The 22,929-nt window shown below is 38.7% G+C and overlaps 1 protein-coding gene across 2 annotated transcripts in view; it reads right to left on the reverse strand.

Annotated features, from left to right (window-relative positions):
* BICD1 (BICD cargo adaptor 1) overlaps window positions 1-22,929 on the reverse strand; it is a 215,099-nt gene that overhangs the window by 123,619 nt on the left and 68,551 nt on the right. For both annotated transcript variants that reach the window (XM_033866935.2, XM_073788863.1), the window contains exon 2: window positions 2,061-2,273. In XM_033866935.2, the coding sequence (XP_033722826.1) occupies window positions 2,061-2,273 (213 nt within the window). The remainder of the gene's footprint in view (window positions 1-2,060; window positions 2,274-22,929) is intronic.

A 22,929-nucleotide genomic window follows, 5' to 3' on the forward strand; every position in this document is an offset into this window, starting at 1 on the left:
GATGTTCCATCAATCTCCACTGTCTTGCCCCAAGAGGAAAACATCTGTGGTACCCTTTCCTGAACCTTTGCTGTTCTTTCCTCAGCTGCAACTGCCGCGCACAGTGGGGCTGTGTAGCTTTCAGAGGATCCATCAAGACTGCTTGACTCATTGATTGCAGTCCTTATACACAAACCACCTGCATGTGGGTGCCCATGGCCCTCAGGTTGCCCATATCACAGCCTCTCTGCCAACTTGCCACGTGAACCTGCTGCCCATGGCTGCTGAGGTCTCTGCCTGTGGATGTTCTGGGCTTTGCTTAATCCAAGAAGGTGGCCTATGGCACTATATGACCTTGAGTCCACTTGGAGGAGGAGGTCTGGTACTCCAAAGGATAAGCAAGTGATGGTGAAGACCCAGCACATACAGGTGCATCAAATGAAGAACTGGAGATGGGCTCTGTTTTTTAACAATCATTTGCAGTGGAGGGAAATGAGGCAGGGCATCCTGAAAACTCTCATGTTCTTTTTGGTACCCAACACTAAATTCCCCTTGGTTGGCTCCTTTCTTTGTCTCCAGAGTCATATTTCTATATCTGGGGCATGTGCAAAGACAATGAACTAGGTAAAGCAGAAACCTTACTGTCAATATTCACTGAGTTCATGGTAATATGGACACAGGCAAATGTAAATTATTGATTAAATTCCAGTAAATTTTGGACAACTTATATGTTATAATAATGAAACTTTATTTCTAATATGTCACTAATGTCGAGAGAAAGGTATCAGTGGATTACTTTGGTTATATTTCACAATATCAAACAATTTTTTCATCTGACCTTTTTCTATTATCAAAATGCTCAGTTAGGGACTTCCCTGGTGGCACAATGGTTAAGAGTCCATCTGCCGATGCAGGGGACATAGGTTCGATCTCTGGTCTGGGAAGATCCCACATGCCGCGGAGCAACTAAGCCCATGCGCCACAACTAATGAGCCTGAGCTCTAGAGCCCGCGAGCCACAACTATTGAGCCCATGAGCCACAATTACTGAAGCCCGCGTGCCTAGAGGCCATGCTCCGCAACAAGAGAAGCCACCGCAATGAGAAGCCCGCGCCCCACAACGAAGAGTAGCCCCCGCTCGCTGCAACTAGAGAAAGCCCGCGTGCAGCAACAAGACCCAACGCAGGCAAAAATAAATTTAAAAAAAAAACAAAAAAAAACCGCTCAGTTAATGAGCCCACTTGGTAGTGGACCCGGTATTTGTTTGTCAACCTCCACTGCACTGGTGTAGGAATCAGAGGAAATCTGCACCTCTTCTATAGCTTTCTTAATCAAAAACTGGAGTGAACGACTTAATATGAAGTTTTCAAAAATGCTCTTAAAAGGGTTTGGTGGATGAAGCTGCTTTTGGCTATTTCTGTCCCCAACATTACCTCCTTCCTCCAGCACAGAATGACTCTGCCACTCTGAAACCATCTGGCATATGACGCTGCTACGTGAAAAGCTGAAGGGAAAGAGTGAGTCCAGGGAGGGCCTGGGGACTGAAGAAGGCTCCTAACCTGATTCATACCAGCTATAATTTGCTGCTTGTCTACAGCCAGAAGAAGAGTTTATGGTTCTGCATCACCAGACTCTAAGACCCCTCAGAACACTCCCCCAGGATCTCTCTCCCCAGTGAGGAGAGTCTAACACCACATTCATTTTGAATTAGTGCTGACACCGAGCATAACAGCCAACCGTTCCTCTCCACATTGTATTGAAACAGGTAAAAGGGAGGAAGTGACCTTAGGGTCACTGTATTTTTTAAACACCTCTGCAGAAATAGCAAGGCCAATTCCTAAGTACTCAATAAATAGACTTTAATTCTTAACAAACAATAAGAGAGAGAAAAGCTCATCTCAGAACAAGCTGTCATTTCACCAAAAAAGCAGAAAAATTGCTAGCATTGGCATCAAGTGCTTCTTGTTTAATACAGCTCCTCTGATTAGAGAAAAAGTTTTATTCCTCCCTCCTAGGAAGAATTTCATCTTAGTTCTCTCTCCCACAGCTCTCTCAAAGGGAATATGTTTGTTGTTTGTTTACCTCCTTCAGATCCTGCACGACGGCTGTGAGCCTCTCATTTTCTGCCTGCACGTTGGCCACCACAGCCCGGCTCTGTTTCAGTTCATTCTGCATCTCCAAGATCTTCCCCAGATAGTAAGCTTCCTTCGATGCCGACTCCTGCAGAAGTGTTTCCTCCCGAGTCTCTCCATCCTCAGCAACCTTACGGTGGATAGAGAAGGACTGCCCAAATGCCTGCAGAGGATTTGGAAAGAAAAAGAGCACACAGTGAAATGCACCACTGCACTATTCAACAGACTTGGGAACATGATTTGTTTTACTTTGTGTAAAAGAAAAGGTATTCTGCAAGACTTCCAGAAGCAAAAAGTACATAGTTCATCTAACAGGCTAGCAGCTCTCATTGACACTTGAAATAATTCAAATTCAATTGAGAAAGAAAAATGTTAACTATTTTGCTAATATATATATATATATATATATATATAAAACAGGTTAAAACTTGAAAAACATTGCTGCTTGTTTTATGTTACCATTTTTTAGACAAATCTTTTTAAGGAATAGACAGTTCAGTGCTAATGAGACCTTCAAAATTCATATTCTCATTTTCATTCCAGAAAAAATCCCAAAAGAAATTTTCAAGAAAGAAAATAGTTTCATTAGCTTTCTAATACATTAGTGGTAAGAATATACCAATTATGAACAATGCCCTTAAGAGAGAAAAATCACCAAACAGCTTTCAAACTGCCTGGTACCACAAAAAGACATTCAAATGCAACCAATGTATAAGAAAACATATCTGTGGAAAAAGAGATACGGAAAAATAAGCCAGAAAGTAATGAAATTGGTAAGCTACGGGGGGTGAGTGGGAATGGGGTAGAAAGAATGAGGGAATGAAACACTATACAAGGGATCACATTTCATAGGAGTCACACTTTTCTGAGAATGCCTTTTCATATCGCTCTGACTCTTAAAACTACAGTAAGGTTTCACATACCTCCCAAATAAATAATAATGAAAATCAGCCTCTATGTGTCCAGGTACCCAAATGGAACACAAATAGTAACAAGTGAATCCAGCTGTACTGCAAATGAAGAACAGGACCACACTGAAAGGTTGAGAAGAAAAGATCTAAACTGATTGGGGAAATCAGTATTTTTGCTATACACAGTAAAGCTAAAAACAAAAAGAACTGTACCCAAACACTATAGTATAGTTAGTAAATTTGTTTCTCACAGGGATTATGGAATCACAATTCTGAAACTTCTTTACATGTACACTAGGGCTGAGGAAATAAGTAAATATATTATGGATAATGAAAGACAGGTTTCTCCCTCTTGGAGAAAGGCATTACAAATAAGGAAAGGGAGAAGTCTAGAAGGAAACTAGTGGTACTGGGTTGTAATTAGAATTATCAGGATAGTCTTTAATAGGGAGATAGGTCGATAGATGGAGAGAGAAAGGTGCTTGTGTGTGTGTGTGTGTGTGTGTGTGTGTGTGTGTGTGTGTGTGCATACAGATTTCCTAGCTCTGTCAGCAAACCCTGCGGCCAAATTTTGTTTCTAAATATCAATCTCCAGTTAAAAGAACTAGGGCTCTTGGAAGAAATGATGGAGTCTCTCACTGGAGCAAAACGAACTTGGTGCATCATGTGGTGCCAAAGAGTAAGTAACAAAATGCTTTTAAAAAAATGATGTGGGGCTTCCCTGGTGGCGCAGTGGTTGAGAGTCCGCCTGCCGATGCAGGGGACACGGGTTCATGCCCCGGTCCGGGAGGATCCCACATGCTGCGGAGCGGCTGGGCCCGTGAGCCACGGCCACTGAGCCTGCGCATCCGGAGCCTGTGCTCCTCAACGGGAGAGGCCACAACAGTGAGAGGCCCGCATACCGCAAAAAAAAAAAAAAAAAAAAAAATGAGAGCCTACATGAAGGGGCTCCCAAGGGCTAAATATGGGATAATTTGGTGAAACAAAATAGTTATAGTAATGAATTATAATCCATAGAATAAAATAAATATTCATGAGCCCACATTAATATAATAACTGAATAAATAAGAGAAGGAATAGCTCTTCTTTACAGTAGGATTCAAATCATTTAATTCTAATAGAAATCAAATACATCAGCATTACTTGACATCAGCATATTACTTGGCAAACACCAAGTAATAATAGTTGCAGGTAAAGATTATCAGTGGAATATAAAATAATAGGCAAAAACTATGACGAGAAACAGGATATTTGCATAGTCTTAAAGCATGTCCTCCCAAGATATTTATTAATTCCAATGGGAAAAATAGTAACTGATCAGTGGAGTACCCTGGCAGACCTTAACTAAGTGACCAAAAGTTAGCTCAGCAGCAACAAGAAATACTAACATCGTGTACCCTCTGGTATAACACACTGAGGGGAGAACAGAGTCACTTCTGTGGTATTTCTGCCAAAAATGAGTAGGCCAATTCTTACTATAAGAAAACATCAAGGAAACCCAAACGGGAACATTCTACAAAATTATTGGCCAGGACTCTTCGAAAGTATTAAGGTCAGGAGAAATAGAGGAAGACTCCTCCAGACTAGAGGAGACTAAGAAAATATGACAATTAAATGCAGAATGGGATCCTGGATTGGACCCTGACCTGAAAAAAAGACTTTAGGACAATTGGCAAAACTGAAATACATTCTTTTTTTTATTTTTTGTTTTAAGCAGAGGTCTTCTTAGAAGCCCATATGATTTAAGTTTATTTTTTAATTTATTTATGGCTGTGTTGGGTCTTCGTTTCTGTGCGAGGGCTTTCTCTAGTTGTGGTAAGCGGGGGCCACTCTTCATCGCGGTGTGCGGGCCTCTCACTACCGCGGCCTCTCTTGTTGCGGAGCACAGGCTCCGGACGCGCAGGCTCAGTAGTTGTGGCTCACAGGCCTAGTTGCTCTGCGGCATGTGGGATCTTCCCGGACCAGGGCTCGAACCCATGTCCCCTGCATTGGCAGGCAGATTTCTCAACCACTGCGCCACCAGGGAAGCCCCCTTCTTTTTTTTTTTTTTTTTTTTTTTTTGATGTGGACCATTTTTAAAGTCTTTATTGAATTTGTTACAATATGGCTCCCTGCATTGGAAAGCGAAGTCTTAACCACTGGACCACCAGGGAAGTCCCGAAATACATTCTTTATATCGGATAATAATATTGTAGCAATGTCAGTTTCTGGTTTCCATAACTGTACTATGGTTATGTAAGATGTTAACATCTGGGGAAGCTGTGTAAAGGGTACATGAAATTCAGTGTAGTATTTTTGCAACTTTTTCTATGTCTAGAGTTATTTCAAAATAAAAAGCTAGGTAAATAAATGTAGTCTTTGCCCTCAAGAATTTGATAGGTTTGATAAAATACTGGCACATACAGTTATAAAGAACATGTGTACTTGAACACCAAAGGGTCACTATTCAATTAGAAGTGCTATGGCTTTATGATGTGATATACATTTTAAAATTTTAACTGTCATAAAATGATGCTTCTGGACTATGTACAGGTCATAAAGAAACAAGGCTGGAATTAACCTCTGAAACTCAGTTTCACATTTGTTACAAACTTGAAGGCAGAAAAGGTTTGGGTTAATCATTAAAAGGGACATCATAAAGTTATGATTTAGTGATTTTAAAGACAATCTGGTATTCATCTCCAAATTATACTACAGAAACAGAAAATTAAAAAATAACCTGCAAGCCTATGTCTCAATAAACTATCTTCCTTAGAATCTCTACATGGATCAAAATCAACAGATGATTCCTAAACATCAACTGAGAAAGAAATATTTCAGTATTGATGTTCATCTATTCAGAGCAGAATACTCTTGGTGTTTGGCTTGCTCAGTCTCAGGACAGAAAGAAATTCTTATTTGAGTAGCCAAGCTTCTACATGTGATAATAAGCATATAGATTTATGAACAGATGAAAAATTGTCTTTGGAAGTGATGTTTACCTTGCTTTTCTATCAGTGATGATCAGATTCTGTGAGGTCAATTCTGAATTCATTACCCATTAAAAAATCTTTGGAGGGGAGACATCTGGCAGCACATCTCCCCACGGTGACCTGGTTACGTCTTCAGTAGACCCTCACACTGGCAAAGGAACCCTGACTATCATACTTAAGTATTGGTAAAATTTCAAATTAGCATGAACTGTGTGTCAAGCACGTCAACTTGCTTCTTTTTCACAACTACTTTCCCACATCTATGTAACAGAAAACTTTCACAGGGCCATTTTCTTAACTCTGCCTAAGTAAGATCAACAGACTTAGGCAACCTATGGTTCTCACATTATTCTCAGCACACAGGCAATGCTCTCTTGGTGGCTAAAACAACCCCTAATGTCTTAATAGCAAGTGAATTTATCTTTCCACCCTTGATGTAAAGTTTTAAGAATTGTACTCTGGATCCTGCACCAAAGGAAATAAAAAATTTTAGATATATACACAGAATAGATCTTCAAAGTAGAGTCAAGAATTGAAATTGAAAATATAAACATTTTGATGAATCCTTAATTCATATTTATTGTAGCTCAGAAAACTTAACTGAACATGGGGGTTTCCAAAGTTAGTCATTATTATTATTTTGTTTGTTTGTTTTTTGCGGTACACGGGCCTCTCACCATTGCGGCCTCTCCCGTTGCAGAGCACAGGCTCCGGACGTGCAGGCTCAGTGGTAATGGCTCACGGGCCCAGCCGCTCCGCGTCATGTGGGATCTTCCCGGGCCAGGGCACGAACCCATGTCCCCTGCATCAGCAGGCGGACTCTCAACCACTGTGCCACCAGGGAAGCCCCTAGTCATTATTTTTATGAGGAACATGGCCCTTCACTGGACCTGATTTGAAAGTATGTAAGGTTATCCAAGGACATTTACCATGGTGCTTTTTTTTTTTTTTTTTTACTTGAAATAGAAAAATAATACCAATCCAGCACAGGCTACAGATGCCCCATGATCTGCATTTGCAAATCCGCTGAGAACTAACACTACAGAAAATATCTGCATTTTAGAAAGGGAGGGTGAAGGAGAAAAAACTCCTTCTTTACCCAATTCCTAATTGTTGGTAACTGGAATTGGGCATGACAGCCAACTGACAACTATCATTTGCCTAATTGTTGAAGCTGATTTACCAGACCTGTCTGGCTCTGCCGGGTACCTCCCTCCTCCACCACCATTCCAAGTATCTCCTAACAAAGCTGGACTCAAGAGACGAGAGACAATCTTTTCCAAGGCTATTGAAGCTGCACACTTGGCAGAAATCACAAAACTAGCTTTGCTGTCTATTTATAGGCAAACCTAGGGCAGTCATGCTTCTAGTTATATTTTGTTCAGATAGCAAATTCCTTTTAGGCACTGCAGTCATTTCATGAATAGTTTTATTTGAAATTAATTGAGGTAAACTGACATTTCTATACAATTTTAGAATGTATTATGATTTCTATCATGTGTGTAGCTATAATTGCACAATTATCATCTTTAATATAGTCCATCACAATGTATCACAGTTGCTTTCAGTCACATGCCAGTGTAAGTTCATTTAGCTATATAATAAGTACCTTGCTTTCTCATTCTACTCATAGGACTTTTTTTTTTTGTTTTACGGTACGTGGGCCTCTCACTGTTGTGGCCTCTCCCGTTGCGGAACACAGGCTCTGGATGCGCAGGCTCAGCGGCCATGGCTCACGGGCCTAGCTGCTCCTTGGCATGTGGGATCTTCCCGGACCGGGGCACGAACCCGTGTCCCCTGCATCGGCAGGCGGACTCTCAACCACTGCACCACCAGGGAAGCCCCGCAGGACTTTTAATCCCAAGAAAATTGGTATTTTTTTACCTTCATGTTCAGGAAAATATATTAACTGTTAAGTGGAATTTTCATGCTTATTATCCTTCACAATATGAAAGACAAAAGTTCGGCTAGTATATTTAATAATATCAAATTATCTTTAAAATATGATCCTTGGTTACAGAATCTTCATTCTTTCATCTTAAAAATTGTGACAACAGTATACTAGGTCACTCGAGGACATTAGACAAAACATTCTTATTTGAAATACTAAAATTTATTCATTCGTTTGTTCATTCACTCAGTAAGTACTTACAGAGAACTGTGACAGGCGCTGCTTTAGACACTGAGGATTTAGCAATATTCTAGAAAAAAATCTCTGCCTTTGGGAGCATTCTAGTGGAACATAAATCAGTAAGCATGCAGCATAATGTTGGAAAAGTTCTAAAAAGAAAATGAAATCCAGAGTAAGAGTATAAAACAGCACTGCCCAATAGAACTTTCTGCAATGATGTATCTGTATTGTCCAGTACGGTAACCACTGTCCACGTGTGGCTAATGAGCTCTTGAAATGGGGCAATATGACCAAAGAATTAAATTTTTAATTTTATGTAATCTAATCAATGTTAATTGTCACATATCTAGTGGCCTCCATGTTGGACAGTGCAGGGATAGTCAGGCAGGTGTGGACAGAGGGAGCCTCATTTAGAGAGGACGATCAGAGAAGGGGGTGACCTTTGAGTAGAGACCCGAACAAAGGAGGAGGTGAGCCAGAACCTGGCCTTTCCCCAGAGGAGCAAAGCTAAACTGAAGTGTTGCTAAGCAAGAATTACAGCATAGCCACGGCGTGTCTTCAAAGACTTATCTGAGGCAGTTCCTTAAAGTCTCCACTATAGCACTAAGAGCTGAGTGCTCCAGGGAATATTTAGACATAATTTAACTTGGAGGAAGGAAAGGATTGTCAAACGGCCTATCACTAAAACCCATCCTCCCCAAGGAACTACTTTATCTTCTTTGAACATATAATAAAAATCATTTGACCAACTGTATTTCTGTTGCCTCAGCTGCCAGGAAATTCAGCGTTAAATGCTCTGTAGCAATGAACTAAAATAACTTAAGTTTCTGGTATAACTATCTCCTGTTTTCTCTACACTCTTGAGGTGTATTTACCCCCACTGTATTGGTTTCTTTTGTTTTAATCTGCTTCAAATACTTTTGGAGTAGAAAGGATATAAGTTATAATCCCATCAATGGTTTAAATGATGTTTAATTACCATTTGTTTTAAATTAAGTCTTAAGGAAAGTCCAAGTTAAAGAATGAAGTTTGAGAGTTTAAGAGGACTAAAAGCTCTACTAAGAATTCATTCTTATTCGGAGGAAAACAATGAGCCCAAAGGACCTCATAAAGCACACACACAAAAAATAGGAATAAACTAGCTAAACTTGTTTGAACTGGCTAAGAAACATTTCCCAAACCACTATATTCCAGCAGCAAAGTGTCTTAGCGGGTATGGTCCAATTAGAAAAGAAGGGATCATTGTAAGTGAGACAATCGAAAAGTAACCAGCTGGGAGAAATCCCTTTCCATGACTCACGTGGCTCAAACCTTATTAGGAGCCATAAGGTTTCCCTGACAGAACGAAGCCTGATCCTTTAAAGGCACAGGTACTCATAAGAGGCAAAAGAGGTTAAAGACATTGGCTCCTGAGCTGGACCAACTCTGCCACTTACTCACTGTATGACAATGAAGAAGTTACTTAACATTCTGTGCCTCAGTGTTCTCATCTGTAAAATGAGGATAATAATTTCTATCTGATAGTGCTGTTGTGAGGATTAGAGAAAATCTGTGTATCACTTGGAGCAGTTCTTGGTACAAATACAGTAAGTTCACTGTAAGTATTGGCTATTAATTGTAGGAAAAAGGTGAGCTTTGGAATCAAATGTATTTGGGTTTAAATCTGCCTCCTCTGCAATCTTTGGCAAGGTTTTGAATTTCTATGTCTCAGTTACCAAATATGGAAAATGCATAATAATGTCTACCTTAAAAAAATAAAAACAGACTAGGTCTAAAAGGTAAGGATATCAGATAAGAGGTATAAATAAAATCCACAGTAAATGCTTATTAATATCGGTCCCCACCCTCTCTCCCCACCCAACACTGACAGGCTGCTGCGTCCCCCTGTGAAGGTTCTCCCAGGCCTGTGCATGACTCAGCAGGCCGTTCACCTCTCCATGGAGAGCAGCTCCCCACACATTTCTGAAATATTGAACCTCTTACCAGAAAGGGAACTCTGATGTATCATTTTTCTTATTAAGCCATTAAAAATGTAAAAAGACAAAACACAGAAATTTCTCAAGGCATAGGCCCTAAGGTTGATTTTATCAAAGAATTCCATTTTATCTTCTCTTGGTGAGAATTTTCAACTCTTTCTTTCTTAACTTCCCCCATTTTTTTTCTGGCTTTTTTAACCTAACTCCTACCCAGTTAATTCCATCCATCTGGGAAACATAGGTTATTTCATTACCAATTTTTGATTTTGATTTTTCATTCTGTAAACCATTTTTCATTTATCACAAAAATTTAAAACATGCATTTTTAGCTTGATGTGACTGACCATAGGTTTTTCTAAACATCTACCACATATCCTTAACTGATTTAATCATCATATTACAGGGCTACAAGGCATCATTCTAATAAATAACATACCATATTTTCTATACTTCTTAACTAAATATTCTATGATTGGTTTAATGCCCCTGATTTTTCCAAATGTAATACCTAATAGCCTATCATTCAAATATATATTTACTTAAAGCCTGGATTTTTTTCTATCCTTGATGGTTCATAATTGGTACCTTCCATCTTGCTTAACAAACTCCTTTTTCAACTGTTCAGAGATTTTTCTAAATTTTGTTGTTATATATTGAATATACACAAGAGAAAATTTATAACAAAATATAAGCACAAAAAATAACATCAAAATGAATTTCTGTAGTTTAAGAAATAGACCATGACCCATTAGCCTCAAAAGCTTCTGTCTACCCATCCTATCTCCCTCACTGCACCCCAACCTCCCCAAGTAAGCGCTATCCTAAATTTTGTATTTACCATTTTCCTGCTTTTCTTTATAGTTTACCATATATGTATGAATTTGTAAATAACATTATTTAATATGGTTTATTTTTTAAATTTGTATAATGGAATCGTTCCATAGGCATTCTTTTGCAATTTGCTTTTTAAACTCAACTTTAAATTTCTACAATTTATCCATTTTGATTAGTGTAGCTATCGTTCATCTATTTTCATTGTTATAAAGTAGTCTTCTGAATAAATATATACCCCATTTTAATAATCCATTCTCCTAACAATGGATGATTAGATCCACTGCATCCAGTTTTTTGCACATCTCCCTGGCTAGTATTTCTCAAAATACATTTTGTGAAGAAACAGTTTTATGTCCAATCCTTGGTGGACTAACACTTTTGCAAAATACAATAAAAATGGGTTACTGTAAGCATATGTCTACAACATGACCCAGCCATTTCATTCCATATAGATTTGTACACAAATGTTCACAGCTTTATTTGTAATAGTCAAAACTGAAAACAACTGAAATGTCCATCAACAGGTGAATAGATAAAAAAAAAAAAGTGGTATATTCATACAATGGAATACTACTCAGAAATAAAAAGGAATCTACTACTGTTACATGCAACATGGTTGAATCATAAAATAATTATGCTGAGCAAAATAAGTCAGACAAGAGTACATACTGTAAGATTCCATTTATGTGAAATTCTAGACAATAAAACTTATCTACAGTGACAGAAAGAAGATGAGTGGTTACCCAGGAGAGGGTGGGTGTGTGTGTGTGTGTGTGTGTGTGTGTGTGTGTGTGTGTCTGTGGGGAGCTTGAGGAAGCAGTATGGAGGCGAAAAAGGAAGGATTATGATGGGGCATAAAAACATTTTAGGCACTGATGGATAAGTTCATTATTTTGGTCATGATAATAATTTCACAAATTATACTTATGTCAAAATTCATCAAATTGTACACTTTAAATATGTGCAGTTTGTTGTATGTCAATTATATTTTAATAAAACCGTGTAAATAGTAAATTACTAGAAAAATATTAGAAGAAAAGCACAAAATATAAGCCCCAATGATTTTTAAAGACTTTTTTTAGAGCAGTTTTAGGTACACAGCAAAATTGAGAGAAAAGTACAGAGATTTCCCATATACTCCCTGCCCACACACATGCATAGCCTCCCCCAACAGAGAGGTGCTTTTGCTACAATTGATGAACCTACATTGACACATCATAATCACTCAAACTCCAGTTTGCATTAGGGTTCACTCTTGGTGTGGTACATTCTGTGGATTTGGACATAGCCATAATGACATGTAGCTACCATTATAGTATCATATGGAGTAGTTTCACGGCCCTAAAAACTCTCTGTGCTCTACCTATTCATTCCCACCCTCCAATCCCCCTGCCAACTACTGACTTTTTCACGGTCTCCAGAACTTTGCCTCTTCCAAAATGTCATATAGGTGGAATCATACAGTATGGAGCCTTCTCAGATTGGCTTCTTTCATCTAGTAATATGCATTTAAGGTTCCTCCATGTCTTTTCTTGGCTTGATCTCTCACTTACTTTTAGCACTGAATAATATTCCATTGTCTGGATGTACCACAGTTTAGTTGTCCATTCACCTTATTGAAGGACATCCTTGGTTGCTTCCAAGTTTTGGCAGTTATGAACAAAGCTGCTATAAATATCCGTATGCAGGTTTTTGTGTGGATATATTTTCAACTCCTTTGGGTAAATGCCAAGGATCATGATTAATGGATCATATGGTAACAGTATGTTTAGTTTTGTAAGACACCACCAAACTGTCTTCCAAAATAGCTTTAGCATTTTGCATTCCCACCAGCAAGGAACGAGAGTTCATGTTGCTCTGTATCCTTACCAGAATCCAATTATCCAATTTTTTATTATTAGATTTAACAGACAGAAAATTATATTTCAATAAATTTAACCAGAACAAACGTAACATAGGGGTAAAAAAGGATTACAAAAACTGTACCATTATTCACTGAACATGTGATTAATATAAACTACATCCTGACGAAGACCTGTAGGAAATAATGTGCAAACCAGTGCTGGTCTCCAGATACACTTTGAATAGCACTATCCTCAGTCACATGTGTAAGAGTTTCCCTAGCAGTGCTTCTCAGCTCTAGGGGCCATTAGAATCACCTGGGAAGTTTTTAAAAACAAAGACACACAGACTCCAACTCCAAATATTCTGAGTTAACTAATTTGGGACAGAGATTCTCAAACATTCTTGGTTCAAGATCCACTTGATGTCTCAAAACTTTTTTAATGGCATTCCTAGGACAAAAGAAATACCAAACAATTCCATTTTCTAAATAGTTAGTTCCAAACAACTTACTAAGTCTTTAAGTCCAAATGATGTACTAGCTGTCTGAAAAATTAATGTGCAAAAATTGAAAGAAAAAATATTTTAATTTCATTCTTAAATAACCACAATTACTTACGAATGGGATAGGTGCACCTGTTAGGCTCTGTACAACTTCTCAAACCCTGCCATTTTCATTTCCTGTTCCACATTGATTTTCCTATGGTTTCCTATCTGCTTTTTATTAGAGCAACCACTGAAAAATCTAGTTTTGTAAAATATTGCATAATAGAAAAGAATGGAGCAAGTCTAACAAGGAAACTGTGAACTGAACTATCTTGAGTTAGTAGTTCACACAGTGTCCAGCAGATGCCAAGTATCACAGTGTTCCCTCGAATATGCAAAATACCCCACGGTCCTCTGTGGGTTTGTGGTGGTGCCCCTGAGCACCTACGCATACAACTTGGTAACCACACGTCTGGGATAAGGCCTATTTCTGACATGCTCATTTTTAGATTCTAACATAAGGAAGGGTTGAGAACCACTGCCCTAAGGTGTGGGCCAGGAGCTGAATGACTAGGCTATAGATCACACACAGCTTCAACACTTCCTGACAAGACTGCAGGGTTCTCCAAAGTGGCTGACCTGATTCACACTGCCACCAACAGTGTCTAAGAGTTCCTGTTGTTCCACATTCTTACTTGACTTTTTGACTTTAAAGTTTTTCCCACTCTGGGGAGTGGGAAATAGTATCCTCTGGTGGTTTTAATTTGCATTTTCCTGATTATTAATGAAGCTAAGCATTTTCATATTTTTATTGACCATTCACATTTCTATTTCTGTATAATTTCTATTAAAGGCTTTTTTCATTTTTCTACAGAGTGCTTTTTACCCCCTTTAATAATTTGTCAGCTATATGCATGGCAAATATTTCCCCCTAGTATTTATGTCCTGATTTTTCACTCATTTTACAGTATCTTTTGATGAAGTGGGGTCTCACTGTCTGAAGGATGATTTCCTGTTTCCTCATGATTTGTCAGTTATATGTAAGTCAAATACTTTCTCCCAGTTCATGGCTTCTGCCTCTCCCAACTCTTTTAGTGATGTCTTTTCATGAAGTAATGTCCTTGATTTTAAGGTAGTCCAATGACCAATCTCTTGCTTTCTGGCTAGCACTTTTTGTGTCTCATGTAATACCCTTCTCTTCTCTAAAGTCGTAAAACTATTCTATATTTTCTCCCATAAGTGTAAACGTTTTGCCTCTCATGTTTATGTCTCTTAATCCACCTGAAATTGACTTCTGTGTATGAAATGAAGTCCAGATCTACTTTATTTTCTATATGAAGAATCAATTTCCCTGGCACCATTTAATGAACTGCCCGCCCCTCCTTTACATTGATGTCAAGTGCCAAGTTAGCCGTAAATCATACTGACATAACTGTGCCTGTTTCTAGGCTATCCCATAATGCTCCATTGATATTCATAAGGTGTTGAGGTGAGGAACAGTCCCCTGAGAAAGAAGGGGTACCTTGCATCAACTAAACCTTATTCATTAAGTTATTTAAACCTTGAAATATCTGCATCAAACTGGATGCTGCTTCTAAAGTACACTAACGGCAATCTATTAAATGAAAACACCATACTTCCTAGAAAAGGAGCAAATCCATACTGATTTTGAAATTTAGTCAGTGAATACATAAAACCTAGGGTTTTTTCCTTTTTGTAAGTAATGTATGTGATTATTAAAGAGAATATAGTTAATACCAAAAAGCAGAAAAAGAAAAAAAATTACCCACTGCACCCCACCTCCACAATGTAGGCAAGTTCAGGACATCCAAATCTTTGCCCACCATTGCCTACCAGGCCCTTGAGGTCCTGAACACTTGTTCTGACTCATCAGGGTTTGGGCCTCAAGCTAGGATCTGGTCTTCTACCCTCATGAATTTGGCTCAACCAAAAGGAATGCATTTGCCCAGGCTGGCAGCCACCCATGTTCCCTCTCCCTTGGCCCTCCTGGTGTTCCGAGTTTTTCTTTTTTTGCCAGAGTGAGACATACCCTAAGAAATCTTGGGATCAAAAGTGTGGGACAGGGCTTCCCTGGTGGCACAGTGGTTAAGAATCCGCCTGCCAATGCAGGGGACACGGGTTCGAGCCCTGGTCCAGGAAGATATCACATGCCGTGGAGCAACTAAGCCCGTGCGCCACAGCTACTGAGCCTGTGCTCTAGAGCCCATGAGCCACAACTACTGAGCCTGTGTGCCACAACTACTGAAGCCCATGTGCCTAAAGCCCGTACTCTGCAAGAAGAGAAGCCACCGCAATGAGAAGCCCACACACCACAACAAAGAGTAGCCCACACTCGCCACAACTAGAGAAAGCCCGCACACAGCAACGAAGACACAACGCAGCCAAAAATAAATAAATAAATACATTTATTTAAAAAAAAAAAAGTGTGGGACAGCCACTGTCCCCCAGCTGTTGTTTTTGGTCAATCTTATTTCTGATTGTTCATCTTAGCCTCCTTTGGATAGGTTAGAAGCTAGTCTCTTACTACAACAGCCACCAAGCAAACTACAGAGACATTAAAATCAGCAAAAGGAAAAATATATGTGCTCAGCAAGCGATCTCAAAAGAGACTGTCAAGCAGAACATGTCTGTCCAGAAGCAAAACTCAAATGCACACATTTTATGAGTATAATAACCACAAAGAAATTCTTCAACATTTCTTATAGATTTTGGGTTTTTTTTTTTTTTTGATTCTGGTGTTTTGAACAAAACATGTATAAAATATAGGTAAATTGTTTTTCTGCATCTTGTCCAATGACTGTTTTTGCATTAAAATGTAGATAAAAGGCAATTACTTCTAAGTCATCATAAATTATATTCTGGGTTCGCAAGTATAACAACAATAAATTTCACATTCCTTTTCCCAATTAAAAATCAAACCTATCTCCAGTGAAAAAAAAATTTTTTTCTAACTTTCCCTCCCTTCCTTTCTTCCTTTCCACCAGCCTTCCTTCCAACAAACATTCATTGAGTGTCTATGCATTTAGGTACCAAATCTCTGGAATGTCAAGACCTCATTATACTGTATGAAGAAATCTGGTGGTTTTATTTTTATGTAAGTCTATCCCTTTAAAAGATGACTTGTGAAGGCATTCATACAATTCATCTCAAAAAAATGAACTGAAATCAGCTCAGGCAGTGACCTCACTACAATCCCCCTAGATAAGAGGGATCCCCAGGAAATTATTCCAGTTCAGGGCTCAGAAAAGGAAAGCCTTGTTTCAGAAGAAAGAACTGTAGAAAGAAGCTTTTCATTCAGGGAAAGGGTTATTTCACACTATTCCAGGAGAATAAGTACAGTAGGCTTTTTGAAACCTAAAGAATGTAATGTGGGAACATTTCTGATCTTGCAAAAAGCAGTATTGACCTGGACTTATCAATATGACCTGGATTTTCTTAAAACTTAGTTGTGACTAGGATGGAAGAGAAAAGATCAAGTGACTTTTATTTCTAATCAAGTAAGAAAAGAAAAACGTTTCTTGGACATGTTTCCTTTGCTCTGTACGTGGACACAGTTCTTATTGGTTACCAAAGTGAATGAAACATATGTTTTGAATGTGTCTTCTCCCCATGTAAAGCAATGTGATCTTTCACTTGAATTTTTAAAGATTGCGTCAGCCTATTAAAGACTCAAATATAAGACATGACACCATAAAACTCCAAGAAGAGGACACACAGGCAAAACATTCTCTGACATAAATCGTATCAATGTTTTCTTAGGTCAATCTCCTAAGGCAGTAGAAATAAAAGCAAAAATAACAAATGGGACATAATCCAACTTATAAGCTTTTGCACAGTAAAGGAAACCATAAACAAAGTGAAAAGTCAGCCTACAGACTGGGAGAAAATGGTTGCCAAGAATGCGACAGACAGATGTCGAAAACAAGATGGCGGAGTAGAAGGACGTGCTCTCACTCCCTCCTGTGAGAACACCAGAATCACAACTAGCTGCTGAACAATAATCAACAGGAAGACACTGGAACTCACCAAAAAAGATACTTCACATCCAAAGACAAAGGAGAAGCCACAATGAGACGGTAGGAGGGGCGCAATCACAGTAAAATCATATCCCATAACTGGTGGGTGTGTGACTCAGACTGGCGAACACTTATACCACAGAAGTCCACCCACTGGAGTGGAAGTTCTGAGCCCCATGCCAGGCTTCCCAACCTGGGGGTCCGGCAACGGGAGGAGGAATTCCTAGAGAATCAGACTTTGAAGCCTAGTGGGAATTGATTGCAGGACTTTGACAGGACTGGGGGAAACAGAGACTCCACTCTTGGAGGGCACACACAAAGTAGTGTGCGCATCGGGACCCAGGGGAAGGAGCAGTGACCCCAGGGGAGACTGAACCAGACCTACCTGCTAGTGTTGGAGGGTCTCCTGCAGAGGCGAGGGGTGGCTCTGTTTCACCGCGGGGACAAGGAAACTGGCAGCAGAAGTTCTGGGAAGTACTCCTTGGCATGTGGCCTCCCAGAGTCTGTCATTAGCCCCACCAAAGAGCCCAGGTAGGCTCCAGTGTTGGGTTGCCTCAGGCCAAACAACCAACAGGGAGGGAACCCATCAACTGTTGTCCCACCCATCAACAGTCAACTGGATTAAAGTTTTACTGCCTCTGCCCACCAGAGGAATAGTCAGCTCTACCCACCACCAGTCCCTCCCATCAAGCCTCTTAGGTAGCCTCATCCACTATAGGGCAGACAGCAGAAGCAAGAAGAACTACAGTCCTGCAGCCTGTGGAATAAAAACCACGTTCACAGAAAGATAGACAAGATGAAAAGGCAGAGGGCTATATACCACATGAAGGAACAAGATAAAATCCCAGAAAAACAATTAAATGAAGTGGAGATAGCCAACCTTCCAGAAAAAGAATTCAGAATAATGATAGTGAAGATGATCCAGGACCTCAGAAAAAGAATAGAAGCAAAGATTGAGAAGATGCAAGAAATGTTTAACAAAGACCTAGAAGAACTAAAAAACAAACCGAGATGAACAATACGATAACTGAAATGAAAACTACACTAGAAGGAATCAATAGCAGAAGAACAGATAAGTGACCTGGAAGACAGAATTGTGCAATTCACTGCTGCAGAACAGACTAAAGAAAAAAGAATGAAAAGAAATGAAGACAGCCTAAGAGACCTCTGGGACAACATTAAACGCAACAACATTTGCATTATAGGGGTCCCAGAAGGAGAAGAGAGAGAGAAAGGACCCGAGAAAATATTTGAAGAAATTATATTCAAAAAATTCCCTAACATGGGAAAGGAAATAGCCACCCAAGTCCAGGAAGCACAGCCAGTCCCATACAGGAAAAACCCAAGGAGAAACATGCCAAGACACATAGTAATCAAATTGGCAAAAATTAAAGACAAAGAAAAATTATTGAAAGCAGCAAGGGAAAAATGACAAATAACATACAAGGGAACTCCCATAAGGTTAACAGCTGATTTCTCAGCAGAAATTCTACAAGCCAGAAGGGAGAGGCATGATATACTTAAAGTGATGAAAGGGAAGAACCTACAACCAAGATTACTCTACCCGGCAAGGATCTCATTCAGATTTGATGGAGAAATCAAAAGCTTTCCAGAAAAGCAAAAGCTAAGAGAATTCAGCACCACCAAACCAGCTCTACAACAAATGCTCTAAGTGGGAAGCACAAGAGAAGAAAATGACCTACAAAAACAAACCCAAAACAATTAAGAAAATGGTCATAGGAACATACATATCGATAATTACCTTAAACGTGAATGGATTAAACGCTCCAACCAAACGACACAGGCTTGCTGAATGGATACATAAACAAGACCCATATATATGCTGTCTACAAGAGACGCACTTCAGACCTAGGGACACATACAGACTGAGAGTGAGGGGATGGAAAGAGATATTCCATGCAAATGGAAATCAAAAGAAAGCTGGAGTAGCTATACTCATATCAGATAAAGTAGAGTTTAAAATAAAGAATGTTACAAGAGACAAGGAAGGACACTACATAATGATCATGAGATCAATCCAAGAAGAAGATATAACAATTATAAATATATATGCACCCAACATAGGAGCACCTCAATACGTAAGGCAACTGCTAACAGCTATAAAAGAAGAAATCGACAGTAACACAGTAATAGTGGGGGACTTTAACACCTCACTTACACCAATGGACAGATCATCCAAAATGAAAATAAATAAGGAAACAGAAGCTTTAAATGACACAGTAGACCTCAGAGGTTTACTTGATATTTATAGGACATTCCATCCCAAAACAGCAGATTATACTTTCTTCTCAAGTGTGCATGGAACATTCTCCAGGATAGAGCACATCTTGGCTCACAAATCAAGCCTCAGTAAATTTAAGAAAATTGAAATCATATCAAGCATATTTTCTGACCACAACGCTATGAGATTAGAAATCAATTACAGGGAAAACAACGTAAAAAACACAAACACATGGAGGCTAAACAATACATTACTAAATAACCAAGAGATCACTGAAGAAATCAAAGAGGAAATAAAAAAATACCTAGAGACAAATGACAATGAAAACACAACAATCCAAAACATATGGGATTCAACAAAAGCAGTTCTAAGAGGGAAGTTTATAGCTATACAAGCCTACCTCAAGAAACAAGAAAAATCTCAAGTAAACAATCTAACCTTACACCTAAAGAAACCAGAGAAAGAAGAACAAACAAAACCCAAAGTTAGCAGAAGGAAAGACATCATAAAGATCAGAGCAGAAATAAATGAAACAGAAACAAAGAAAACAATAGCAAAGATCAATAAAACTAAAAGCTGGTTCCTTGAGAAGATAAACAAAATTGATAAACCATTAGCCAGACTAATCAAGAAAAAGAGGAAGAGGACTCAAATCAATAAAATTAGAAATGAAAAGGGAGAAGTTACAACAGACACCACAGAAATACAAAGCATTCTAAGAGACTACTACAAGAAACTCTATGCCAATAAAATGGACAACCTGGAAGAAATGGACAAATTCTTAGAAAGTTATAACCTTCCAAGACTGAACCAGGAAGAAACAGAAAATATGAACAGACCAAATCACAAGTAATGAAGTTGAAACTGTGATGAAAAATCTTCCAGCAAACAAAAGTCCAGGACCAGATGGCTTCACAGTTGAATTCTGTCAAACATTTAGAGAAGAGCTAACACCCATCCTTCTCAAACTCTTCCAAAAAATTGCAGAGGAAGGAACACTCCCAAACTCATTCTATGAGGCCACCATCACCCTGATACCAAAACCAGACAGAGATACTACAACAAAAGAAAATTACAGATCAATATCACTTATGAATATAGATGCAAAAATCCTCAACAAAATACTAGCAAACAGAATCCAACAACACATGAAAAGGATCATACACCGTGATCCTGTGGGATTTATCCCAGGAATTCAAGGATTCTTCAATATATGCAAATCAATCAATGTGATACACCATATTAACAAATTGAAGAAGAAAAACCATATGATCATCTCAATAGATGCAGAAAAAGCTTCTGACAAAATTTAACACCCATTTACGATAAAAACTCTCCAGAAAGTGGGCATAGAGGGAACCTACCTCAACATTATAAAGGCCATATATGACAAACCCCCAGCAAACATCATTCTCAATGGTGAAAAACTGAAAGCATTTCCTCTAAGATCAGGAACAAGACAAGGATGTCCACTCTCACCACTATTATTCAGCATAATTTTGGAAGTCCTAGCCACGGCAATCAGAGAAGAAAAAGACATAAAAGGAATACAAATTGGAAAAGAAGAAGTAAAACTGTCACTGTTTGCAGATGACATGATACTATACATGTCATTTTTAGAGAATCCTAAAAATGCCACAAGAAAACTACTAGAGCTAATCAATGAATTTGGTAAAGTTGCAGGATACAAAATTAATGCACAGAAATCTCTTGCATTCCTACACACTAATTATGAAAAATCTAAAAGAGAAATTATGGAAACACTCCCATTTACCACTGCAACAAAAAGAATAAAATACGTAGGAATAAACCTACCTAGGGAGACAAAAGACCTGTATGCAGAAAACTATAAGACACTGATGAAAGAAATTAAAGATGATACCAACAGATGGAGAGATATACTATGTTCTTGGATTGGAAGAATCAATATTGTGAAAATGACTATATTACCCAAAGCAATCTACAGATTCAATGCAATCCCTATCAAATTACCAATGGCAATTTTATGGAACTAGAACAAATCATGTCAAAATTCGTATGGAGACACAAAAGACCCCAAATAGCCAAAGCAGTCTTGAGGGAAAAAAACGGAGCTGGAGGAATCAAACTACCTGACTTCAAACTATACTACAAAGCTACAGTAATCAAGACAATATGGTACTGGTAGAAAAACGGAAACATAGATCAATGGAACAAGATAGAAAGCCCAGAGATAAACCCACGCACCTATGGTCAACTAATCTATGACAAAGGAGGCAAAGATATACAGTGGAGAAAAGACAGTCTCTTCAATAAGTGGTGCTGGGAAAACTGGACAGCTACATGTAAAACAATGAAATTAGAACACTCCCTAACACCATACACAAAAATAAACTCAAAATGGATTAGAGACCTAAATGTAAGACCGGACACTATAAAACTCTTAGAGGAAAACATAGGAAGAACACTCCTTGACATAAATCACAGCAAGATCTTTTTTGATACACCTCCTAGAGTAATGGAAATAAAAACAAAAATAAATAAATGGGACCTAATGAAACTTCAAAGCTTTTGCACAGCAAAGGAAACCATAAACAAGACGAAAAGACAACCCTCAGAATGGGAGAAAATATTTGCAAATGAATCAACGGACAAAGGATTAATCTCCAAAATATATAAATAGCTCATGCTGCTCAATACTAAAGAAACAAACAACCCTATCCAAAAATGGACAGAAGACCTAAATAGACATTTCTCCAAAGAAGACATACAGATGGCCAAGAAGCCCATGAAAAGCTGCTCAACATCACTAATTATTAGAGAAATGCAAATCAAAACTACAATGAGGTAACACCAGTTAGAATGGGCATCATCAGAAAATCTACAAACAACAAATGCTGGAGAGGGTGTGGAGAAAAGGGAACCCTCTTGCACTGTTGGTGGGAATGTAAATTGATACAGCCACTATGGAGAAAAGTATGGAGAGTCCTTAAAAAACTAAAAATAGAATTACCATATGATCCAGCAATCCCATTACTGGGCATATACCCAGAGAAAACCATAAATCAAAAAGACACATGCACCCCAATGTTCATTGCAGCACTATTTACAATAACCAGGTCATGGAAGCAACCTAAATGCCCATCGACAGATGGATGGATAAAGAAGATGTGGTACATATATACAATGGAATATTACTCAGCCATGAAAAGGAACGAAACTGAGTCACTTGTTGAGATGTGGATGGATTTAGAGACTGTCATACAGAATGAAGTAAGTCAGAAAAAGAAAAACAAATATTGTATATTAACGTATGTATGTGGAACCTAGAAAAATGGTACAGATGAACCGGTTTGCAGGGCAGAAGTTGAGACACAGATGTAGAGAACAAACGTATGGACATAAAGGG

The sequence above is a fragment of the Tursiops truncatus genome, chromosome 11 (genome assembly GCF_011762595.2).
Source record: "Tursiops truncatus isolate mTurTru1 chromosome 11, mTurTru1.mat.Y, whole genome shotgun sequence".
Taxonomy (NCBI): domain Eukaryota; kingdom Metazoa; phylum Chordata; class Mammalia; order Artiodactyla; family Delphinidae; genus Tursiops; species Tursiops truncatus.